The sequence below is a fragment of the Corapipo altera genome, unplaced genomic scaffold (assembly GCF_003945725.1).
Source record: "Corapipo altera isolate COAL_440 unplaced genomic scaffold, ASM394572v1 2, whole genome shotgun sequence".
Lineage (NCBI taxonomy): Eukaryota > Metazoa > Chordata > Aves > Passeriformes > Pipridae > Corapipo > Corapipo altera.
Window position 1 is genome coordinate 6393177 of NW_020884890.1, and position 26746 is coordinate 6419922.

At 38.6% G+C, this 26746-nt stretch overlaps 1 protein-coding gene across 6 annotated transcripts; it reads right to left on the reverse strand.

The window, feature by feature from the left end:
• Positions 1–387: 387 nt before the first annotated feature.
• On the reverse strand, positions 388–21163 carry ASRGL1 (asparaginase like 1). Of its 6 annotated transcripts, none has more exons than XM_027644958.1 (8): positions 21104–21163; positions 20456–20573; positions 19785–20053; positions 15976–16118; positions 10855–11009; positions 6542–6660; positions 4451–4561; positions 388–1860 (listed from the first exon to the last, which is right to left on the reverse strand). In XM_027644958.1, the coding sequence occupies exons 3-8, from the start codon at positions 19969–19971 to the stop codon at positions 1625–1627; spliced, it is 951 nt and encodes a 316-aa protein (XP_027500759.1). In that variant the 5' UTR covers positions 19972–20053; positions 20456–20573; positions 21104–21163; the 3' UTR covers positions 388–1624. The 6 variants fall into 6 exon arrangements, with proteins under 6 accessions (XP_027500759.1, XP_027500761.1, XP_027500762.1 ...); XM_027644960.1 differs by lacking the exon at positions 21104–21163 and adding an exon at positions 20794–20970 and having other exon boundaries at positions 19785–20009; XM_027644961.1 differs by lacking the exon at positions 21104–21163 and adding an exon at positions 20794–20970 and having other exon boundaries at positions 19785–20016.
• Positions 21164–26746: the final 5583 nt, after the last annotated feature.

Here is a 26746-nt window from a genome sequence, read left to right on the forward strand (position 1 = left end):
ACAAGATGCTTGTATTCTTGTGTACAGCCTGCATCCATGCCTATGTATCACCATTTAGCTCTACAAAGCATCCCTCAAGTTTGATTCTTTTTCATTTGAGCAATTTCATGAAAACAATGCTGCAAAGTGAATTTTGGCCGCACTCATGGAGATCATATTTTCTATTACCTGTCCTGAATTTCATCTTCCACTATGGACAGGTGAGGTAAATATCACAAATATTTTGGACGTATTTTGGAAATGAAGCTATGCCAATACTGCCTTTTTTTTTTTTTTTTTGCCCCCAGAGAACAGCCTGGCCCTGTAGGATTGGTATCTCATGCCAAGATGGGGAAATAACTTAATTTTTACTCAAAGGAAGGCCACTTCTTTCTACCAATAAGCACATCAGAAATACTGATACTGTTTTATTAACATCTGATGATCAGATAGTAGCCATTTTCTACATGATGTTCTGTTGAACAAAGTACACGAGTACTCCAAGGTTATGTTTTGCATGTGCCATCTTCTCTTGAACCATCACTGTCCATATTCAGTCATCTGCAACATCTAAGAAACCATGGATCAAAGTAGAGAGCAGGTCAGACAGTCTTGGCAACCCTACCATTCTGTATGCACCGACTCAGTAACGCAGTTTATTGTAGTTGGGACACTAGTAGTTTAAAACCCTGATTTAAGATTTTTTTATGTTTATTTGGGCTATCTTGTAAAGGAACAAACCACAGAGTGATGGCATGCAATTTGAACATACAAATCTGCCCAGAGAGGAAACCTAGTCATCAGTTGAAATCCATAAAATTATTACAGTTTTTAACAAAAAGAATTATATGGTTGAGTCAGAAAATAGAAAAAAAAAAACCAAAATCTTAACAAAGAAACTGTATCAGAAGTAATGTAAAACATCAGTTCTTTTTAAAAAAGAAAATCTCTGCAGATGTTTCAGACTTCATACAAGAAGCTTGTTAAGAGGCAGTTTTGTTTGGTTTAGTACAGCTTGTTTTCATCACTTACTTTTAGATAATTATTTTTCCAGTTAATCAGAATTACAGCTCCTTAGACTGCATTACATTTCCCTTTTCTGAGAAAAGTTATTCTCTTTACTCCATTATTTCCCCTGACAGTTACTTCAAGCCTGTGACGATCACTGAGTCTTAACTCTTCACTGCCCTTGGGTGGTACGTCGCTGACAGTTAGCAATCTGCTATCATGGGATGGCTGCTCAAAAGACTCTGGATTTTCAAAATTCGGTTTTTAATTAATAGGTATTCATCTCTAAAATCATCCTGGCAGCAGTCTCTGAAAATGGGCATGGAAAGGAGTTTCTCTAATACTGAAACCCAGGCTCCCTTTAATGTAGGATTACGGCATGCTAACCACAAAACCTACTGACCATTCTCTTTCTTATCTCGAAAAGGAGGATCTCCTGACTTCACAAAGGTATTAAAAGATTACATATATATCCATGTCCACTAGAGAACTACAGCCAGATTTTGTTTTGAATGTAAATGTGGCAATGCCACTCCACAAAAAAGTACAGATCTTTCAGAAAGATAAAATTAACTGTCATTGTCCTCCAGTGAAAATTGGAGATCTTCATTCCTCCTCAGCCAACATTTCTTCATGCTTACAGTCCCTCACTTGCAGATACAAGTGCTTCATCAAGAGACTTCACATGCTTCTCCCCAGCACAAATCCCATAATGCAGCTCATCATCCTTTACAGCAGCCCAGGACATTTGCTTGGTGGAGAACCTTGCTGCCCACTCTCCTGCCTTGCTGACAACAATGACACCCCCCAGGCCCCCAACTCTTGTCTTCATGTAGTCTAATGCAGTGTCTGCTGCCACCTCTGGTGACATTCCTGAAAAGAAAAATAAGATCACTTCATGGCATCTGTCCTGACACTAGTTTTAAAACTCCAAGTTTCACCCCTCCCCACAGAGTCAGTCAAACCGTTTATAGGAAGGCTCTGGACAGTTGCTAAGAGCTGCTGTGGTGTGGTGCTGCTGCAAATATTTATTTGAATAGCTTCAGATTTTAATTCCATTTCAGTGTTTGATACAAACTAACTCACCAACTCTATGTTCAAGAGACAATGTTTCTTATGCCATCATTTGAAGGGAAAAATGCCAATTTTGCAAGGTTTTCATCACAGCTTTGTCACAAGCTAGGTCTAAAGCATTTACAATTTGAAAAATCCCACATCAAAACAATCAAACATTTCAGTCATCATCTCTGTTCCAAGTCCACTGGCTGCAACAGAGCTCAAAGCACATTACTTCACATTGTCATAAATTATCAAAACCAAAAATCAGCATTACTTTTCCTGAAACTTCTGAAACTACCAGGCAAGATGAGGTCTCAATGTACTAGACATCAGACAAAGGACCAGCAAGGTAACTTTAGCTTTTCATTACTCAATTTCTATTAACAGGAGTATTTTCTAAATAAATCAAATTGAATGTGAACATCATACACACAGACCTGTAATAGCTCCAAGATACCTGTTCACTACCAGTTTAAATAAACATTCAGGAACGCAGTTGGCTTGGCCTAATTGCCCTAAGATATATTCCCTCAGTAATGTTATGCGGCTTAGGTTACAGAACAAAAACTGACCTTCATGCTTTCTTTCCCTGAAAATTTTGAGTTAAAACCAAATAAAACCATCAGAGTCAGGATTATTCACAGCACTGGTGACTGACAGGATAAAGCTCCTTTCTCTGACGTACGGGTGACACTGTGACTATTCAAGTCAGTGGCACTGTCTTCAAAGGGTCAGTATTTCACTGTTTGATTTTTCACCAAGACAACAGCTGCCACCATAAGACAAAGATTCCAGCAGCTGCTAAGAATGGCAAAGCAATTCACTCCTAAAATATGAAAGTAAATTTTGCAGCATTCATCCAAAAGAAGATATTTAGTAAGTGAATTACTGAGTAGCTAAACAGAAGTATGAGAGCTCTGTAGTTGTTCTCGAATATGCAACTTCAGTTCAAGGACTCAAAAGTTACAATAACTTGAGGGTTTGTTTTCAGTGCCTTCATGGAAATGTTTGGGGGGGGGGGGGGGGGGAGTCTATTGCTGACATATTTTCCTGGCAGCTGAGTTATACTTCTGGGCAGGATAAATGAAGGTAAAGCAAGCACTAGCAGGGTGAACAAGAGCAAATCAATTAGAAGTTAATACATATGGGTTCATTTTTTTTCTTTTTCTCTTTTTTTCCAATTAACTTTTTAATTTGATACTTATTTGCCTTTCATACTGATTAATCACAAGCCAGATAACTGCTATCAATGCATAGGTTTTGCAATGCAGTTAACTTAAAGCCAGAGAAGAAACTGCTTTACACAGTTTAGACTGAATAGAGCTTAGAAGGCTCTATTCACAAATTTAATAGTTAGGCACATAACATAGAGAGTAAGGGAGAGCATAATGTGTTAGAGCTTTAGGGAAATAATCTGTAGGTTATATTTTATGCTGAAACTGTCATATCAAAGATTTAGAGAAATGCACCTATTATATGCAAACAGCTCTATAAAGCATAACAAAAATATTCTCAGCTGTTACTTGTCTCTCTACTTACTGCTTCTCCAATGAAAATGTAAATTGAACATTTTCCAATTATTTCCAGTTTGGTTGATCTCAAAGCAAGTTACACTGTACTGCCCCGAAGCTACTACTTTCTAAAAATAATGGTGATATCTATATTAATGATTCTTGAACTGCATGCAATACAAGTATGTTGTCTGGCTATGTTTATAGGCTGTAACATAATCAAGGGTTTAGATGACAGACTAACTCAGGAAGGTAAAGCTCCAAAGGGTCATCCCACAGTCAGATTATATTACAGTCATATAAGACATACTGTGTCAGCTGTTTACCACATACCCACCCAGTCAGTTTAGTACATTTTCCAAAACAAAATGAAAATTGAAATCACGGTTAAAAAGTCTTAAAAGAATTTCTGTTGCTGTAATCAGAGTTGTTAAAATAAAGACCTTTATAGTTTATTAGAAAGGCAATATCCTAGATCTTCTAATTTCAGTTCCAAATATGTCTCTAGCGTTCCCCCTTACTGCTTCCTTAAATGTATCTTACTTTTACTTGTTTTCTATTTCCTGTTCACAAAATTTTAGTTTATAATTGGGAAAAAATATTAACGAGAACTTCAGTTAAACAAAGTAGACAGTAATGTCTTTCAATGTACACTGATCTAAAGCATGATTAAATATCAGGCAGCAGAGTTAATTCTGTCCAATTCAGCTAGTTTAGCTTTATTAATACTTTAGTACTTCACTTTGTTTTTAAAGAGAGGTGACCCCATCTGCATACCCCTGGGAGCAACTCTTCTGACACCTGTTCTGGCATGGTAGTAGATAAACTGAAACCTGTCATTATCAACGTTTCATATCTTCATTATTTCAGCTTACAGGAAGTTTGGGATATACCTTGCTCCATGTGATAGAGGATCAGTCGGGCTAAGACCACTTTCATAATGCTCTCCCCATGTCCTGTGGTTGAAGTGGCACCAGAATGATTATCAGCATAACCTCCACTTCCTTTTCAGAGGGAAAAAAAAAAAAGAAAAAAATTCTATATTATAATTCTATAATATAATTTACAAGCCCTTCCTAAATCTTCGTTCGCAAAGCCCAGTCACGATTGTTTTCATTGTTTAAAATAGGTACTGAACATTTCATCCTAAAGGTCCATTAGCTTTCTGCATTTCTGGGAGCAAAGCGTCATTAATGCTTCTTTCTCATTTCTGCCTGTTTGAAAAGTTAAATATATGAAAGAGATCGACAACTGTGGGAGCAAGTCAGTTGCCAAGTTGAGAGAGACTACTGATCTGCTTGTGGTACAAGAAGCAGAAGCAGGCCAACACTCCACTGGGATAAGCAAAAATATTTTCCAGAACAGCAAGGGAGGGTATATTAAGGACCAGCAAGATAGTGATGAGACGCAGAATGCCAGGTCACACAACATTACCAACTGAGAAGATACGAAGGAAGATCTTGTGAGGACAGTGGTGAACTGAACAAAGTTTAAGGGAACTTACGCACAACAGCTTGTAAAAGATTTGAAGAGCCTAGGTTCTAGTGAAACCTCACAAAGCAACCCCAAAGAATCTTCAAAGTCCTCATCACAAGCAGAATGGTCTTTTTGTTGAACTCCCCTTCCCTCCCTTTTTTTTTGTCCCATCCTTGTTTTGCTGGCACATTCCACACCCTGTTGCTCTCCACCAAGCTTCTGCTTGCTCAATACCCATGTTTCTCCTAAGAAAAATATTTCCCAAGAGCTAGAAAGAAACATACCACAGCATTATAAACAAGGTACTGGGGGACAGGAAAGAGCCTTAGAAGAGCAATGGAAGTTTCTTCCCTTATGTACTTTCTTGATCAGACCCTTTCAATGGACCCTGATTTACACATGGAAAAACACTGCCACAATCAGTCTGTCAAAGCCCCTTTACTAAATCTCTGATGTTTCAAAGCACAGCTTTTCTGTTTCCAAGCCTGCAGATGTCTAGTGAGACCAAAAGTTACAAGCAATATGCTCAACAGCGCCCAGTTTCACTTGTCCTTCATAGAACCATGTCCCAAACTACAGGAACCCTGAACATAACCTACACAGAAGGATATTTGCAGTCAGAAAGCTGAAGCTAGAAATGAAGCTGAAAATATAGTCACATATATTTTGACTATACAGTCAATAGTCAAAATGCAGAGGGTACCAAAACGTTAGCAACTTCATGTACAAAATAAACATAGTACTAGTTTCTTCATAATAATATACTGCCAACAGTAGTGCTACTTGAGTTTGGAACATGTTTTACTAAAAATAATTATTTTCCAAATCCCAGCTGTATGGTAGGACCCTAAAGCAATCAAATGACAAGTCTGTTCCATGAGAGGAAGAAGTCTGTGGAAAGGATTTTAAGTGTTTCTTTATACTTGGATAAGAGATCTCTTAAAATATTTCCTTTATTCCACAACACATCTATTAGGCTCTGAGGTAGTCTTATCAGGGCTCTCTAAGAACAGGAATTTACTCAAAGCTGCCAGTCACTTTATAATTCTCACTCACTGATAAAACAAATAGTAATTGCAATTATACCTACTTCCTTAAGTATCAAGAAAACAGCATCTTAATATAGAGCAGGCTACATTTTTTGACTTAGTTGAAAGCATAGATGTAAAAAACCACAGCTTTATCAGAATCAACAGAAAGGAAACACAGGAAAAAACTGTTAACATTTATGAAAGAGCAGAAAAAAGAAATTTCCATCCACATTTTCCATACAAAAAAGTGTTGGATGACAATAATAATGACAGCACCACACCTCTACTCCCAACCCTTTCTTGCAATCTCCATGCTGTAAGAAGCTTGAGCTTTTATACATCCGAATGTTAGATCTCCAGAGGTACTAGTATTTATGTGTGTTTCACTAATGAAAAGGAGAGTGTACAATACTTATTTTTCTTTCTTTAAATGAGAAACCTCCAAAAAAATGAAAGGCAAGATCCCACACCCCATACCTATGCATGCTGTGTCACCAACACGGCCAATCAGCTTATTAGAGAGTCCTCCAGTGGATGTTGCACAAGCTACATTGCCTTCACTGTCTATAGCAACAGCACCGACTGTTCCAAGGTCTCTGCCAAGAAAAACAGTTCACAAAATCAGATAGAATTAAAGCATACCTGCCAAAGCACGTTGCATTTATTTTCCAGGTAGCTTTAAAAAAGATTGCTACAAAAGAAGTACTGCTCATCATAAAGCTATTTTTGCTATGCTTCTCATTGCAAAAATAACAAGCAATATGTAACAATTCTCACTTTATATTAAACAGAGTAGAAAACACTCATTTTTTTTTATCTCCCCCCATGCCTTGTTTACCTTCATAGCATGGAAACTTCGACTTGGGGAGGAAAAAACCCACAAAGCAAAAGCAGAAAGGGCAAAAATACTTCTAGTCATCATAGTTCTGGAGTAGTTTTTTGGCTGACACACAAACTGACACACAACTTTCCCCTAAATGGCAACTCCAAGATGCAACAATTGGCTCCACTGTCTCAAGAGGAGGTTAACCGGAATTATTAATGACAATGTACGTAAATAAGTGAATACAGAAAAGGACAGTAATGTTATGCACGTACTGAACCATTTCCTTCCTGTTCCTCCTCTTTCCTCTTCCTTACTCCCCCTAATGTTTGAATGCTACAAAAAAAAAAAAGGTTATTTATGTGCCTTTCAACTAGTACTGCTCACAATGCATCATTAATACATATTTTCGTCTTTGTACTCTGTAGCTAAGCAATCTTGAGGTTTAAATCACTCGGCCAGTAGAATCCGCTGAAACCGCACATCAGTTTAGAAATCTTCATGCTCTGAAGAAAACAGAAGTCTCAACTATTGCTTTATTTCTTCAGCACAGAAAAGACATATACGATAGACTGCTCGAAAGATACACGTGTAGTCGTGTTCGAAGAAAAAAAAGCCTGTTATAACTGTAAGTTATGTTACACTGAGAAGCAAGACACTAGTGAGAAGCAACAGTTTAAATATCCACATATTCCAGCATTTCACATACGAACATAAACCACTGTCTGGCTAGAAGCATACCAAAAAAAAAAAAAAGGCATAATCTGCATCCTTCCACACAGGAAAAGAATTTGTAATAATCCTTCAAGGAACTAACTCAACAGGCAACTGCAACAGGAATATCTTGGGAAGTTGCTTGGACACTGGTGAGGGTTTCTCTATAGCTCTCTCAGCTAATTAAGTCAGACAAAGTCCTTGTGTACCCTGAAACCCACAGTCACTTTCTCAGAAAACCAACTTCCTGTTCGCTCCTGCTTATGTAAAATATCATACTGTCAGTCCCTACACTTCATTCACAGCAATTCAAAGTTGACTGATGAATCACAGGCCTTACAAACTGCTCTGACATTTCTGTGGATATGGACCTCATCTCAAACTGATATGATAGTGCAGATGGGCTTCCCACCCATCCATCTGTTACAAATGATTTGCTGAAAAGAACATGAGTAAATTCAGTACTCTCTTGCACATTCATGCGGCACCCTTCAACCAACTAAAGTTAGATCCTCCTCAGAAGTTAAGAAAGGTACATCCAGATGTATATTTTTCTAGGTAAGTATTTATCTTAAGAAACTGTGAGAATAAAAACACACAGATCACACAGGCAGCAGCTATCTGTTTTGGTATGAGAGCACAACTGTTGATAAATTCCAAAGTGAGTGTGTCCAACATACCTTATCTGCAGTGGAGCAAATAAACAACTATACTGTATTTCTTACTGCCCCTTTAAACTTTTTTATTGCTTCAGTGTAACTTTTTCTTTGTTCATCTTCAGAACAAAGGCAAAGAAGATATAAACGGGTTTTTTGCATGGACAGTTGACTCCAAAACATTACCAAGGCAGGCAAAACTGCCTAAGCAGAGATATCATACTATAATGCAATCTCTATTGTTAGTTATTGACAGTAGCAAAAACCTCAGCAAGTACCTCTGGTATACCAGAGGATGCTATTAGGGATTTCTTCAATCAAGAATTATTCTTATATACTGCATATACTGTGATACAAAATATATTAGTTGGATTTATTCATTCCCTCTTGTGTAAATCTTTCATTATCCAGTATCCATGAAGTGACATGTACTTATTCTATCCCCATTCAACTAATAAGGTATCTGCTATTTGTCTCTTAGCCCTGCATCAGTAGTAGGGTTTTCTGTTGATTGCTGTCAGGGTCCTTGTTACTTAACACCTCCTGGAGTTATTCATGCAGTGTGATTCACAGAGGGGCTAGGAGCCCATTTACTACAGGCACACTCAACTCCCTTTTTGTGGGGTTCTAAGGCAACCTCCAGTAATTCTTATCAAAGGTATGGCTAGAATCTTTGGAGTGAGAGACTGCAGATAAATCAAACCACACCTTGTTCTCAGCAAAAGGTGTGCAAGATGGAATGTGGTACATGCAATGGAATCCTAAGCTTTTAACATAAATGAATGCAGGCTCCTAACCAGCAGAAGAGAAAGGTATCTCTTGTGGAGACGCCAGACTTGGCCTGGAAAGCCTATGAAACTCCATGGTTTCCAACACTGTGGGGACCAGAGCACTGGAAGTTAAGTACACATCAACCTTCAAATTCCCAGTATGATCTGGTATTATGTTGCCTCTGACTAACACTACTTCACCTTCTGTCTGCTTGCCTCAGGCAAGTTTCTGTGTAATCACTGTGGACATAACAGAGAAAAAGAACATTCCACATGTGATACAGAAGGAAATAAGCTTGCATAAAAAAAGACCTGTTTTCAACTTCGTGAACTTGTGCTGATGTTTTGGGCACTGGTTTTCAGAAAAAGAACAGCGTGGCCAACACAAGAAAAAGTCTTGACCCCTTCAGATACACACAAGTTTTCTATTATCAGATATTCCAGAGCAAGACAATGCTGAAATTGAAGATGCCTAACACTGTTATCAGAAAAAAACTTTAAAAATTAAGCAGTTACGAAGAATGAATGAAGACTTAGATGCCATACCATTCCAGCTGATACATGGAGGAGACCAAGTGGCAGTAGAGGTTACACCATCCTCAAAATTCTTCATCATGAATGGCAATACCACAGTCCTTGGATAGACCACGTATCAAAAGAAAACTTCTTTTGTGTACAAAATGAACTATGACTGAGACCTTATGGTCAAGGAACAACATCACTTTGTTTACAAGACCATATTTATGCTTGCCTTAATAATTTCTTTTTCCTTCTAGCAATCTACTGAAAGTAATGTACAGCTTGTAGTTTATAGCCTTGTTTCGAAGTCTTTAATTAACATGCCCACAGAAGAAATTTACTTCTTTTGATCTACAAATTCAGTTCTGCTTCTCTCATTACTACTATTTAAAAAAACCCCAGATGAACAGCACGTAGTACAGCATATATGTAACGTAATACACTGCTTTCCTGCACCACAATCACTGACATACAAATGGAAGCTCAAAACAATTTGGTATTTATCCCCACCTCACAGGCATAAACCCCATTTTTGACACCTCATGTTTTTCATTCCTTTTCATGTCCACCTCACTTTCCCCTTCACTTTATATGAGACTGGTTTGTTTTTCAAGTGACGTTCGTTTTGCTGTTGGGCAATACCATCCAGTAGCATCTCACTTCATACCCACCACTGAACTTCTTGGTCATTTTTTTCATTCCTTTTCATAAAAAACAGCCACAATCAGCACTCAGAAGGAGTTACTGGCCAAAATCTGATGTCACTTAACTACCTAGTCCAGTCTAAAGACAAATCTGATCATCTACTTAACCGAGATCAGCTTTCTTAAATTTTTTTAATGGACTTGTTTTGAAATGTGTACTGGAGGTTTTTTAAAATCACAGTTCCTCCATGGAAAAGAACTATACAAAATTACGCCTGCTGTTTTTTTAAAGCTGCTCTACGCTCTTCTGTAATTGGCGATTTTAAGAGGAATAACAAGTTCTGATTTTGTAAAACCTATGCTATGTTAAAGGGACAAACAATCTCCTTAAGCAGCAACAAGTTTATTAGAGTTTGTTCCAGTCATTTAAACTTGAGCAAATTCATTGAAAGCTTGATTTTCCAGTACTTTCACTGAAGACATACTGTAAAGATTGCATCAAACTATGTAACATTTGGAATACAGGCCTTCAAGGGGGTTTGTTTGGTTGATTGTTTTTGTTGGTTTTGTATGTTTTCTTGGTTGGTTTTTTTGGTTGTGGGTTGTGTTTGGTAACCAGATAGCACAAATTAAATTACCTGAATTCAAGAAAAATTTTACCTACTTCTGAAAATCTTCAGGGTTGAAATCTGGTTCAAGGTTCTTCCTCCATCTCTCACGGGATCTCTCAGTTACTAGTTTCTCCCCTGGAATCTCAGGAATACCCATGGCCCGAGCAAACAGGTGTGCACCCTGATCAGTCAGCAGCATGTGCTTTGTCTGCAGAAGACAGACATGAGATTCATTGACAGTTCTTGTTTTGTCTTGTACTGAGCAGCTTTGTACCATCACTCTTTATTTTTAGATGTATCCACATAAAGAAAATTCCACATTTTATTTTTGAACTGTCTAAATTTCTATGTCCATATCCCCTTCCACTACAGCTGAAAAAAGTCAGCTCTCCAAAACACAGGTACAAACTTTCATCATTAGTAGAAAACTGCATTTATCTAGTGCACACTTCCTGTAACGGGAGAAGAAAAATTGGTAAATTTGTATGCAACTTCTTTGTACTGTTTCCAGTCAATCACCAAATCACTACATAACTAACTGTTTAGTCCAGTTAACTAAGAGATCTAGAAGGATTTTACTTAGAGGAATGGTAAATAAACTCCTGTTCCATTTAAAGGCATTACACATAGTAAAATAACCAACAAATGTAAATATCATATACTGAAGTGCTTCTTAACATCAGCAGAACAATTTTATTTTAAACATATCCTTCAACTAGCTGCTATTCTTATAGACTCAGAATTTCAAATTTAAGAACAGAAAACTGTTCTAATGGGCTCAACCAAAACACATTTGCCCTCTTCTAACAACATTTGCAAGTTCTATTTGGATTCCTTTATTTACAGAGCACTTTGACCAGATTTTAATTCAACAACCTTAGTTAATTCCATGCTTCAAAATTTGTACAGCTGGGTTAATTAATATTTTAGAAAAACTTGTCAGATAAATTTGTTTAATTAATCCTTAAACTTTAGTAGTAGCTCTAAAATCTGATTTCTTTTGTTTGGTTGTTTGTGTTTTTTTTTAAATCTATGTCAAAAAGTAAGCATCAACTTTTTGCACAACTGCACAGCTCTTAATCACTCATCAGAGCCTGGGAAGGTTTTGGAGGAGCAGTGGTCTGACTGTACATTATGGAGTAATTTCAGAGCACAGCACCTAACTTCAAGCAAGCTCTTATAACCATGCAGCAGCACAGCACACAGGCACCAGCTGAGGTCCAAAAAGTAGAACCACTTGATGCTGGAGGCTCTGCAGGCCAGCAGAGCCTTGCAGAGCACTAAAGTGGCACATATGCAGCTCCCAGCCAGAAGCCAGGATGGCATTTCTGTGTCATGCTATATTCTGCAGGACATTTAGATCTCAAAGCTTTGGATTTTTACACTGTTGCAGACCATCAACTTCTGTTGATTTCTAAAGCAATGACAAGTAATCCCTATCATGACCAACCCATAGCACTGCATTGTTTATTAAAGGATTACAAACAAACATTTTCCCAAATCAGACACTGATCTCTGCTTAAGCCTATCACAGCCTCTGCACTAACACCTTTGGACAGAGGAGGGAAATGTGGCTGCACTTCAGAAACATTCCTGATGATGTGGCCCTGAATCAAACATTTTCTAAAATTTAAATGCCTTTTAATTAATCTTCAATTCATGAGAGTATTGCTTTAGGGAACAAGAATAAAGGTTAAAAGGAATAAGTCCTCTATATATGTGAAAGAGTGGACATCAGGTTTACGTGCTGAGTGACATTACTGGACCTACCTAGTTCTAACATAAGACCTACCTATTTCTAACAAAGCTGGTGAGTAGTCTTTGACTTGAAAGCCAACTTCTTTGTGCAATACTGCCCCCCTCTGCCACTAACCCAATCAGAAGTACACGATCCAAAATTCAAACTAGTTTTGGTTTTTATCTCTGAGTGTGGGGTTTTTTTGTTTGGTGGGGTTTTTTTTAGGAAAGACACTGAAATTTTCTTTTGTCTTTACCTGTAGCAGGAGGATGTGTCCTCCATCACTTGATTTCTTCAGCAATTAAGGCTACATGGTCCTTTAAATAAGATTTTTTAAAATACAGTTTTTTACTGTATTTTACTGTGATAAATGGAAGTTATTTCTAAAAAATTTTTCCAAGTGTTCCCTCCCATATGCAGATTCAGATAACATACCTTCCTAAGCTGCACAAACAAGAAATACTTGCATAAAGAGGAGTAAGCTTCTATGACAGGGTTTTGTGGTTGTTTTTTTTTTTTTTTCTTTTTCAGTCCTTACTGGAAGAAGTTCTCTCCAATACATCTTGTCAATCAAAAGAGATGGTAGAACAACACAAAAGCATATTTTTCTGTCTCATCTGTCCAGAGTTTCGTGAATATGGTTGCTAACTTGGAGCGCCTAATTTTTCTGGGAGACATTTATAAAAAGTAATTCAAAAGGACAAAAAAAAAAAAAAGGCATTCCAGACATATTACTAACAAGAAGAAATGCTGGCAAGTTTAGTTAATTTCATGGGAAAATCTCCCAAACTTCTGCAGCTGACCTGAAATTCAGATCCTCATGGTTCTTTATCTGACAATTCTGGCAGTGCAGAGCACAGCAAAATTCCAGCCCTTTCCATTAAGAAGTCTGTGTTCTAAGCTAAATTCTCCTTTGTCTAATGTAAAGGGCTGCAAATATAGTAGGGGAACACATACACAGTTCACGTATAGCAATAAATCAGTTCTCTAATGTTCATGAGAAGCCCATCTAATGAAGTGTTGGAGCTGGGAGGGGTTACACCCCCTATTTGAAAAAAAAAAAAGTCATTTCAATGTATCATTCCATTTATGTTCACTACAAACAGGAATAATTCAACAAACATGTAACTGTTTTCTCAAGAATTTGTAACATCAGTGAACATAGTAAAAGACTTGCACCTCTAGAAGCTCTGTGATTGACAGCACAGTAAATGCTGAATAGAAATTATTGTGGTGCCCTCCTTTTTTCTACTTGACAGGTTTGGACAAGTTTGAGCCCAATGGCAAACTGACATCACAAAGGGATAAATGTGTGCAAGAACCATCTCGAGGAGCTGCTCTGGCCACCAGATGGAGCCCATACTGTTCCGTAATATGATGGAAATACAATTACAAGCAGATGGGAGGGTGTTTTTGGTTGGTTGGTTTGTTTTCGGGAACTGCATGTTTCAAAATTCTTTATGGCACTGAGGCATCTCGAAACCACTGGAAAATACTTACACATGCTTAAGACCCCAGGAAAATTACAGTCTTATTACCAACTGGTCACAAAGTTGAAAAAAATTTAATTATGCACAGTAAAACAAAACACACTATGAAATATACTGTGAAATAGCCTTAGCCTGGGTTGGTGTCCCAAAATTCCTGTCCAAGATGAACAGAAAAGCAGAATCAGTTGGTATTCCCATTTATAATACCTGATGGAAAAGGAGCAGAAACTCATCTTGAGCTATATTAAGCAATTTAGGCCATTTACATTTGAACTTTATCATCTACAGAGATTTTTTTTTTTGTATCTGGGCAAAAATGTTAAGGTTTTAGAACTACACCATTATACTTGGTCCTGTACAGTAGAATTTATGATTTTGTTTCAAATTTAGCCTCAAAACTTTTGAACACCAGAAACAACACCATGACAAAAAGATCTTGTAAGAGACAAGATGGACAAAGGAGAGAGGTTTTTGTTTGTTTGTTTTTCCTTTTTTTTGTTTCTTTGATTTTTAGAACAGAATTTGTAAAGTTATGTTCTCAAAATCCAACAATATTGTGTTCACTTAAATGGGATTTTGTCATGGACAAGACAAGAAAATAAATCAGTGATTCTGGAATATGAAGTGAACAACAGGCATTAAAAGAAGTTCTGCAAGAATGAAATTAAGTGAAATACAACACATTAAAGACATCTCTCCCCCAACTCTTCACCTACATTCATAAATTTTGAAAAATTTGGTTTAGTGAAGCTGTCTACCACCTATACTTACTATTGTTCTAGCTGAATGACAAAATAAAAGCCAGCTGAAGGAAAAAAACCTTATTCAAGTTTTAATATTATTGAAATGTATGTCTTCCAGAAAACAAAGTATTTATACTAAATGTTTTAGTGAAATGTTCCGATTTTAAAAACAGGACTATCCTCCAATTATGGACACAAAAAAATCCTATCTGCCTTGGGAAGCCACTGAGGACAAATTAAATTTCAATCATCTTTACAGATCACCAGAAGAGGTTTAGTTTCCTCAAAAGTCACTTTAAAAGGTTAAAGAAACATAAAAGTCTTCTTTGTTCATAAGTGAATATGAAACCCTTTTCAACAAGGGGGCAGCTGCACGAGCAGGATGAAAAGTGTAAACTCCAAAGACAGTACAAACTCTTTGATCACTGCCAAGTAAAACAGATGCAAATATCACACAAGTGATCTACTCCATCCTGACACACACCAGCAGCCACCATTTCTGAAAAATAAGAGAAGTCTGTTGTGGCAAATATTAAGTGGACTTCTGAGTGGAGTAATGTGGGACTGATCTTATGTAGAAGGTCAAGTAATAATCATTTTGCTGCCCTGATAAATTTGATTCTCTTGAAAAATTAGTCACCATCCAACAGAGCTACTGTTACCCTCTACTGCTGGAAGACTACAACTTTGCACCAGAGCTACCATCTGACAGGTCACAATGGAGAAGACTACCTGGAACAATGTAAGAATGCATTACATAGCCAAATATGTAATTGGGTCATTTAATCCAGTGCCCTTTCACTGCAAAGTGAACAATGTGTTATCCAACTAATCTTGCGAGATCAAGCAGAAGGCTCAGTGACAGCATAAAAGTTCTTCAAAAAACAAGTGAACAAAATAAAGAAAATAAATATCTTGAACACCAGGTGTGGAACTACAGGAGACCAAAGTGCATATTTCAATTTCTCCTTGAGAAAGAAGAATTTATGTTTTCTTAGAATGTTTGGGTTTTTTTTTTTTTATAAATATCTCTCAAAAACCCTTAAAATAAAAATGCTTCATGGTCATGACCATAGCTTCCAAACACTTTCATCTATTTCTCCCTTCTTTCCTGCCTTAAAGCACTACACAAATATCATCATTGATGTGTATCAATACGCTGGATGAAGTTCTAAGGAAAAACATGCTTCATAATCAGCATACCTTTTCCATAACAAGTCGAGCAAGTTTTATTGGGTTTGCTATGCATTTAACTGCAGATACTGCTCCAGAGTCTAAATTTTTTCCATCCATTATAATGGCATCCATTTCTACTTCACCTTTTTCATTTAGAACAGATCCACAACCTAAAGACAAAAGAAAAAAAATTAGGGAGGAAGACAAAGAGAAGAAAGTCATTAAGACCTAACCACCAGGTGATTCAATTATTAGCTCTTATCGAGCAACCTTTCTCTTTCCCAGTTTGCTGACTTACTGAAAGTATCTCAGCAGAAACACTGCTGAGTATAACCACAAAATCCAGCCATTAAGAGAAGTCTCACAGAGCACAACATCTACTTTAAAAATCAAGTTTTATTTTTTGTAAGATGAAAAACACTTCCAATCACATCCCAAATTATATACTTGGTCCAAAAGTTAAAACAACAATCATGAACAGAATTCTTTATTCCTCAGATCACTTTGAGTGCACAAAAGTATTTTACTTTACAGTTCTTCCAAAGGAGGATACAACATAACCCAAAGAAATGCTATAGCATTTGATCCTATCAACAGATTAGTGTCATACAGCACTCCAAGAAACTGCCAAAATAATGGAGCAGAATAAAAGCATCCACTCACTACTGTAGCAAAAGCCTGAAATAAGTTCCTCATTACCAAAAAAACCCAGTAGATAAAGTAATTTAAAAAAATAAAAATTAAGGAATAAAATGTTGGGTTGTTATTTTCTTCTATAATTATCAGTGCTATTACTAACCTAATTGAAAATTAATGAGATAAAAAAATGAGACAATGCAAATAGGGTGGAGGTTTTGAGTAATGCCAATAATTGTATCACAGGGGAATAACAGGTTTTAAGTCACCAAATGCACAAGCCTTGCTAATAAGGATGGTGAAGACTAAACCTAAAAAGAAGCAGAAAGCCAAACCAAAACATGGCAGATTTACACAGCAGCTCAGGTAGAAAGACCTGAACACTGCAGATAGCTAAAGCAATTTTTTTTTCTTTCTGTTAAACGAGTACTAAAGCAGGTCAGAAACCACTGTTAATAACTGACATAAGACTTCTATACCAGTGTACTTCAGACCTGAACATATGAAGTTAAATCCCCTGTAACAAGAGACAACAAAATCCTGTAATCCTCCTCCTGTAATCTCCAAAACTTCCCCTGCCACATACAGACACACTCCCCAAAAGCTATTTTTTGCCTGTCTGCGACTGCATAAGCTATTCCAGAGTTCAGCCCTGCATCATTCACAATGTGTTAATTTCTAGACTACACTGAGCTGTAAAGAGCTTACAGGTTAATTGCCTTGTGCCATCCACTTTAACATAATTCTTCCAGCTCTTCCTTTATGCTGGTAAGGAATTAGTACTCTTTGTTTACTTAGCTAAACCCTGCCATACTCTTAACTTCCTTTGACAAGGTAGGCTTTCTAGCCCATGACCTTGAAATTCCCACTAGAACTAGGAGATTCTTAAGTATCAGTGACCAGAACCACGATTCCAAGAGAAACTCTACCAGGCCCCTTCACCACTGCATTAATAGTATCGTACGTCTACTGGACATCTCTCATGGGATACAGTTTAGGATTTCCTAAAATTTCCTGAGCAGAAAACAGATGCAGACAGTTTCTTCCATCAAAGGCAGCTTCCTACAAAAGCCTCCTCTTACAGCTGGTGAAGAGAGACAGGTGCTCTCTAAGAACAATTCATCCCACTTGCCATAGAATCATAGAGAGGCCTGGTTTGGAAGGGACTCTCGCCATGGGCAGGGATGTCACCCACTAGATCAGATTGCTCAGGGCCTCACCCAACCTAGCCTTGAACACTTCCAGGGATGAGGCATCCACAACTTCCACAATTCCTACATCTTAGCTGTATAGTCACCTTTTTCATTCCACTGACCACCATGAAAGTCTGTACACTACAACAAAGCTAGATACTGAACTTCAGGTTATTTCAGGTAGGATGGTTACAGACTGCCTTTTCATCCATCTTTCAAAGCAATGGGTAGGGACTACCAGCTGCCAAGGGCATGGTATCCATTGGCAGCAGTGCTGAAAAAAGACCAAAAACGTTTGGCTCGCTTGTTAAGCAAAAGGCTGGGAAAAGAACAGAGACAACAGAAGACAGAAAATCTAAGGGGACATAAATAACGAACATATGAGATTAGCCAAATCACACGTGGGGTACTGAGAGGAGTACTCCAGTCACCTCTGTCTACAGATAGACAGATCTGTCCTGTGCCCTGCAAAGGCTGCAGAAGAGTGTGCAGGGACCAATACAGTGTCAATTCATATATCTGCAGTATTCACACCAAGCTGATGAACACTGCTAGCCAAAGAAATTACATGAGGTAAAGTAACCAAGGCCACTTCCTCATCACAAGCAGAACTGGATGACTTCATTATGCTGCACAAGCCACTAAAATGGTAGTTTTAGACAACAGTATAGCTTCTGAGCCCTTCTACCACGCCAACATCGCGATGAACCTACACAGAATGGCTACACCCTGTAATTCAAAAAAGGACACAGCCTGATCGTTACGCCCATTCTTCCCCATGTTTATTGTTGTCTCTTAGCAATGTCTGTGTTTTCCTAGAAAATAGTACAGCAAACCAGATTTTTTCTTTTATAAAGATAAATACCACACCATGAGTTTTAAACAGCCACTCCAATCAGCGTCCTCTTCACACAGCTTTCACCTCATTTTTGCCAGCTACTGTGAGCAGCTGTACCTAATGAGCGTTAAGACAATTAAATATCTGTAAGTGATTACCAGACTATTTGCCACACTTAGATCAGTACAGCCAAACCTGAACAACTGCTTAAGGCTAAAGTCCAGTTAAGTAAAAAGTAAGTGAGAGAATGCCACCCTGATACTATGTAATAGTACACACCACAGGTCTAAGTTTGCTTCATGATTTCAGCTTGGATGCTCTAAAAATCAAAATGTTCAGCCCAAGTCAGTAACAAAACACTGAAAGTTTCATACGAAATAAAAGCTCTCCCTTGCTCTCAATTGCAAGGTTAAGCAGGAAAAAATGAACCTCTGCAAACTAACTGAGCACATAACTAAGTTATGTTATCTAAAGCACTGATCACTAACAGGTCTTTCCTTCCATGTTTATTCCTGACATATGTTGGTGAGAATTTTTTTTTTTGCTGAAACTTATGAAAATCATAAATGAGTCATATCAAGAGGAGAAAATATTTGACAACTTCCATTAACATTAATATACATTACTCATTAGAAAATCCAGTTATGAACTCTTTCAGTATAGATTCACGACTCATATACCATTACTGCATTACTTCTGTAATGTTATTTACAAAATAACTAATTGTAAGCATTAATGAAGAGAAAAACACCTAAAATCCCCAAGAACAGCATTCCTCTGGTAAAGGACAAGTGTTAAGGCTTAAACAAATGCTGCAAGCTATATCCAAGTGCCTTGAAAATGAATGTTAATTAAACATATACTCCATAATAGAGTCCGTGTCTTAAAACTGAATATAAATGGCACAGTAACGAACAGCTCCACATGAATGAAATGGGAGAAGAAGAATGAGAAGAGAGTAACTCAATTTCCTCAGTGTACTCATGAGAAACTGCCGCACACGCCGTGCTGTTTTATACTGAGAAATCAACTGTTTTGCGACACTAGTATTTACTCCACTGCAATGTGCATAATTCAATAATAATGCAAGCCAGGATTTTCAGAAGCATCAGGGCAAAACACTTGAAATACAAGACGATTTTAAGCCCACTTAATTCTTGAAAAATTACCTGCATTAAAATGAGGATCATCTTCCATTGACTGTACTGCCTCCTCAACTGCATCTACGGCGCTGCCTCCCCGTTTCAGGACAGCATAACCCTGAAGCGCAGCTCTGACAGTGCCAGCACGACATCCCTCTTCTCGCTCTTTGAAGATCCGTCCAGCTCCACCATGCACCACGATGACAGGCTTCATTCTGCCAAGTTCTTCCCAAGGCTTTTAGCTGAGCACACCTGTTAGTTGTTTGGAAAGAGCAGTCTGTAGTGCGTGCTCCCTTCTACATGGAGAGAAGGCTGCAGGTTAGTTAACAGATACAGGTAGTTTGATTGCAACCATTTCACCTTCCAGGAAGTGAAGTACTCACGAGGGAGCTCCTAATTCAGGTCTGGACAAGGCCCCAGGCAACTTGGTACAACTTTTAAGGCCAGCCCTGCTTTGAGCAAGGGACTGGGCCAGGTGGCACAGGAAGGGCCCTTTTCAGGCTAAGTTATGCTACAAACTTGTGATTTAGTATGAACCCTGTCTGGTGATAATACATTACAGACAAACAAGCATTTGAGGTCCTGCTAGCTGCTCTTTATTTTAGATGGGTAGCCCTACTGTCTGAGTAGAGTAATATATAACCGGCAACAACAACAAAAAAAAAAGGCAGCTGACCCGACCTGAGTTAACAGCTTACCCAGCTCAACCACCTGGATCCCAGACCTCTGACCTCTTGCAAAACTTTGAACTTCGTGCAGGAAAACAAGGTGTTCACACCTGGCAGGGAACAGCTTGTTGTTACTGCTCATGGCCTCCTGAGAGGGAAAAGAGATTGTTGCTACAAATCTCCGATGATGCAAATCACATTTTTGATTCTAGAAAGAAGCAAAGAAGAAGCAGCAGCCTCATCTCCCACTGAAATCTAGGGCATCTCTCAGTGAAAATTCTCCACGTGGAAAGTTTCTCGGGGACAGCTATTTCTGGAGACTGTGAAGAACAAACTCTAACTCCCTCTCCCTCATCCTGAAGGCAAACCTTTCCGACAGAGACTCCCGCAGCCCAATACCTCTCTCTCCTGCTGCCCCAGGGCGGCCGCTCCCGCCCGGGGCCGCAGGACGGGATGGCAGCAGGCGCGGAGCCCAGCAAACCCCATCCTGGAACGCCGTGGGGCAAAACATCCCCTAAGCGAGGCCGTGCAGGCTTCTATTTCAACCAGCAGCTACACTCTTCCCACGCTCCTCACGGGCTCCCCTCGGCCCGGCACCCAGCCGGGGCCCGCTGTACCGCCGGCCCGCTGCCAGCCCCCAGCCCCGCGAAGATCGGGAGCGGCGGCTCCGGGCCCCACCTGCAGGGCTCTGGGCGCCGGCCCGGGCGGGCGCAGCCGCAGATCCCCCGCGCCCCGCAGCCGCCCTTAACGGACATGGCGCGCCCGCGCGCGCTGAGGCATGCCCGCAGCTAAGATGGCGGCTGCTGCCACCCGTCCCCGGGCGGTCCCGCCCAGCACCCTGCAGGGGCCGGGCCGCTCCCGCCGGCCTTGTACTACCAACAGTGGGTGCTGCCGCATCGTGCACCCCTCGGCGTGCTACTCCCCTCAGCCGCGGTGCTTGCTGTCGCCGCGCTGTGCGAGGCCATAGTTGCAGTGTCACACCAGCTCATCGCCTGCCACCTCCCGATTTCTCCTCCAGTTAAGTTAGGAAAATGGCACACCCCCCACTCCCCCAAAATCGATGCCTAGCAGCATTTCCCGTGTGCCCGCTCTTCCCCTTCCCTCTGTCCAAGCCGGATTATTCCCGTTCCCAAAGCTCGGGCTGCCGGTGCAGTTGCGTAAGCGAAAAAGGGGCTCCAGTCTGTGGGGAGCATCGTGCATCCCAGCCTGTGTCACGTTGGCGCAGGCCAGGTGTGGATAAGGTGTATGGGGCCCTACTGATGCAAAACTGACAGCAAAGACAAGGAATAAGCTTGATGTTTATTTTAGTTTTAATTATAGGCTGCTGGTGGAAAAAAACAGAGTTAGTTAAAAAAACCCACAATTCAGAATTTCCTTACCTTTGTAATTAGAAGTGTAAACAAATAATTCTCAAAATTATACAAACTGTACCCAGCAAGCATTTGGACGCCTTCTCTGACCATTCCTGCTTAGTTCACCACCGCTCTGCTTCGTTGTCTCCGTTGTGTTGCTGTAGTCCAGGCTGCAGGGAGACCAGGGTATGCAGCCTGCTGTGGCCATGCAGGGAGTCACTGATGTGGCGATGCAAAAGTCACTCAATTCAAGATCTATTTTGATCCTGAAGGTTGGTTGAAAATTAATTAGTGTGGTTTAATTAAAAGGAACTACTCCTGATGGTTTTTCATTGTCACTGATAGGATTAACAAAGAGGAATTTAAACTTCTTATGTGAATTATTTAAGAGTGTTGCCTGTTTTTATAGAATATTTATCTTGATTTCAGGTAGTGTCAAAACAGGAAGTGAATGCTAGTTAGATTAAACAGTTTAGAAGAATTATTTTGGTTGTTTGCATGGACAGCTGAACGCTAAATTTATATAGTAACTTTAAGTTGAAATTTTAATATTAGTCTAATGTTACGATTCAACAAAACAAGCATGTCACTTGATAGAATTAGAATAATTTGTTTCTACATCAACTTTTTACCTGAAGACCTCCTTGGCCACTACCTTTCCATTGTTGTCAGATCATTTATGTGCTTTTTAAAATGCTGTAAAGCTTCTCAGAGCAGATAGGAAAGTATTACTTTTAGTTTTATAACTATTATTTAATTTTTTTTTAAAATCACCCCGTTGAATTGCACGTCAGGAACCTGACCTAAGGCTATGTACATTGTTAGAATAAGTTTTAAATAATTACTGTAAAAATCTATTGATTTTGTTCTTGCTAATTTTCATGACATCTTTGCAAAACACAGCTGCTAGAACAATAAATTTTAAAATATACAGAATAAATTAGGGTTTTTGCATGTGTAGCCTTGTGGAGATTAGCTTTCCTGCTTGTCAGCTGACTGTACTTTCCTTGAAAGAGGTGGGAATGTGTTAGCACAGGTGAGTAAGGGCTAGAGGGCTAAAGCAGGGAAGTAAGAGATCTGGACACCTGTGCGAGGAACATGTGTGTGAAAATACTCTGATACTGCAGGGTCTGCTCTGCATTTCTGATGACTAAAATACAGCTGTGTTTGTGCCTTCTGTTTTCCTATGGAACCCGTAAATTGAGGAAATGCCCTCCTACTTCTAGAGAAAGAATTCCCTTAGAATCTCACTGAAAATTTAAAGAACCGGCAAAGAAAGTAAAATATATTGTAAAAGTAACTGTTTTAACACATATTCATTAATAAATCTATTTTTTAAATAAATGTTTATGTAGCAACTTGTCTGTTTATCCATAACTATTTTAAAACCTTCAGAACAGAAAGCAGTGCTCTGTATTTTATTAATTGGATTGTGGGAGCATGCAGATTTGATCAAGGCTAAGGCTGCTTAAGCAAGTGCCATAATCATGCAGAAGGGGAATGCTAATTCACACAGTCTGCAAACATGGATCTTTTTGTATTAGGCAGAACTGTCTTGTGGAGATCACTGCAGCATTAGGATGCCCTGCAAAAACTTACACATGTTTAACAACTTCATTAATGTGCACAATTCGATTAAGTCTGTAAACTACTTCTTACCATATTTTTAGTGCAAAGTGTGTGCCACCATTTAGGGGAACTGGAAAAAACAGTTCTTCTGAGAGTCAGTTTAATTTTTTCATGCAAAGTGCAGTATTTCTTAAACTTATGTTCAGGTAAGATCAGCAGTGAAATGTGCAGTATTAGGACAGTAAATGGTAGATGAGTTATTCACTAAAATACAATTATGGTCAACTCTAATTGATTAATGAGTTGGATGTTGAGTAGTTTAGCTGGAAATATTTTCCTGGGCGGAGGGACTAGACTCACCAGTGTCCATGGTGTTTTCTCTCCTTCTGCCCGAAAGTGAGATTAAATTGGAGATGGGTTCCTTTTACTGCTTTGGGGAGATTTTAACCCCAGAGCTCAGATGTCCTTAATAGGGCAGATTGTCCGAAATGAGAAGTTAAAAGCATCTTACTGCTCCCAGTATTTGAGTATTTCATATGCAGTGGGATGGTCCTAACAGAGAAACAGAAGTAGGCAACTCTCTTAGAAACCTGTGTACTGAGGAAAGAGGCAGAGCAGCATAGGATGCAGCACTAGTCATGGGAAATCCCAATTCAGATCCTAGGAATGGGTTTGACCAGTTTTCAAAGCTAAAGTTTAGAAATGGTCCTAGTGGTTCCTGTGTCTCTGTCCTGTGTATTTACTGAGAATTTCTTAGTATTTATCTGCCTTGTGCTCTGCTGAAGGTGCATTCAAGGTGAGCGTCCTAGGTAGGAGGCAATCAGACTGAAACATGGATGACTGGCAGAGACTAAAATTAGAACTTTTTGTTTCCATATTCTTCCTGTTGTTATAACAGCCCTGAAAACATGTTGCATTTTTGTCACTGCACAGCTGAAAAAACATGTTCATCTATCACCTCTGTGCTTTTGAAGTCCCTCCCACAGCCTGTGAAGTCTAAAATCCCAGCCTGCTCCTTTCTAATCACTTTAACTTCAAAGAAGGCAGATCAAGTTCAATTTTTTGAGATTATTTTCAATTCTCTGTTTATCCCAAGCATTACATCCCCTCTGTAAAACTCTTTCAGACATTCCTGTTTTGGCTGATCTGCATAGGCAGATCATAGGCAGCACGTTGGAAAACTTGTCTGTATGTCTGACAGAAGCTTACAGTTTCCCAGCAAGTGCATGGGGCTTCTGGATCGATCCAGTCAGAGAAAAGGGCACCTTCAGGCCCACAAGAGTTTTAATTGCTTTGGCTCAACCCCACACCCCTATCCAAAAAAGCTTGCAAACTCCAGAGATAGCACAATTACAGGCACTTAAACCTGTGGAATTTAGGAAGTGTTTCTCTTACGTGCCTCTCAAATATATTTTGTCTTATGTTTTGATTACATTAGGAAAAATGCAGTTCTCTTAGTTCTTAATGATATAAAATTAACATGCTAAAGGCTATAATTAAAACAAAGATTTTAGCTTAGCCCATGTTTTAGGCAAAACCATCATTACTTTTTAAGATACGTTAGAACATGTTTGCTTAAATATTACTTGAGATAAGACCTCAAGCTTCCAAACACTTCAGCAATTTCCAGGCAAAATTATAATACACCTTAGTAGTAATTAAGTCACACTTCTAAGGATTTTGTCATGTATGCAGGCTTACTGAGGCCAATAGATGTATCTACAGTAAAGGTTTTAGGAGGCCTTGTAAATATATAAAACACCTTCGGGAGAAAATTTCGCACAAAATAGTTTAAAGTAATTCATAGAGGGTTTCCCTGTGTCCTCATTGGAGCAGGATGAAAAACAACAAAATAACAAATGGAAATCTGTCAAAGTTTCTTACTCTGCAATTTCTTGTCACTCAAATGTATGGAGCTTTAATGAACCTAAACGCAGTAGATCACAGAAGGCAGGAAATAAAAGAACATCAGCATGGCAGATACATACCAAGTGTATGTATGATACTTGAGATGCTTTTCATACTTGAGAGATGAAATAGGAATAAAATGAAACTAAGTTGGGGCACAGTCATGGAATTAAAATAATTACTTTTGAGTAACATTTTAAAGACAACCAAGTTGCCAGGCATTGAAGAAAATTACAGGGCTCTTGTATCAGATGGAATATTCCCTCTTGTGGTTTGAAATGGGGTTCAAATCATAAAAACTTAGTAAATGCAGCTCCAGAGTGTCATAATCATTACTTGCAGACAACCCTGTGGAGGTGTTTACTTTTGCAGAAAGGTGGGCAGGGAAAAATTAAGCTTTGGAATTTTGCTGGGTGTGTGTTCTGTTGGAGGTATACTTATACATAGCAGTTGCCCTGTTACCAAGAGGATTATAAGGACCATGTGTGGCCATTAGAAAGAAAAATAAAGGCATGATACTTTTGCTTAGTTCATATGTTTGGTGTATTTATTAGAATTATGTTTCTTTTAATGAAGTAAAAAGCTGAGATGTAGCAGTAGAACCATGAAAATTTAAGTGATGATGTAAGTTTAATGCAAATGGTTTATGTAGCCAATAAAAGTATTTCATAATGTAGTGACTAACTTTAAGAAATGTTTAGAAAAAATGCATGCAATTTACATAAAACAAGATTCAAAAGGCATGTTTAGAAAAGTTACTCTCTAGAGTTCTTCCTCAATTTCTTTCTTAAGAAAATTGCATTGTTCTTCATAGATCTTATCTGCTGCCAGATTGTTTTTGAGCAAACATCTGTTTTTGTTTTTTAATAAGGAATTGGATTTATTTTCCTTCATTTCCACCTAAGTATAAACTAATACAGTGTCTGTAATAATGTAACAACAACTGATAAAAAATGAAACTGGAAAAGCTTATAGTTAAGACATCACTGTGCTTGTAGTTTTTAATGTGAAAATAATTTCAAGGGAAATGTCAGGAACTAAAGGGTTTTACTTTGAAAACTTGACCTTCTATTTTATTTCTATCCCTATGTCAGAACCCCAGTTCTAATGAAGTAACTAAAACCTGTGTTGTAGCATATCAATCTAAAAGTCAGATTGAAGGGTGGATTTTTTTAAGATCTTGATCAAATTATTTATAAAATGCAAGAATACTACAGAGAGTAGGCCAGAAATAGCATGATAACAGAAAATTCTCCAGTGTAAATCAAAGCAGTCAGTCGTAAGGCTGGTGGCAGGGAAAAAAAATCAAGGGGGGAAAAGAGAGAAGGTGTATCTGAAAATGAGAATGCTAAATGAGATAGCCAATTGATGTCTGCCAGGCATAGACATAGATCTATTACAGAGAGAATTGATGTCAGATCTCTGGAAATGCAGTGTAACAGATGATGAAGTTTGTGTAAGATCTTGGGGTAAGCCATGCAAGGATCCTGGA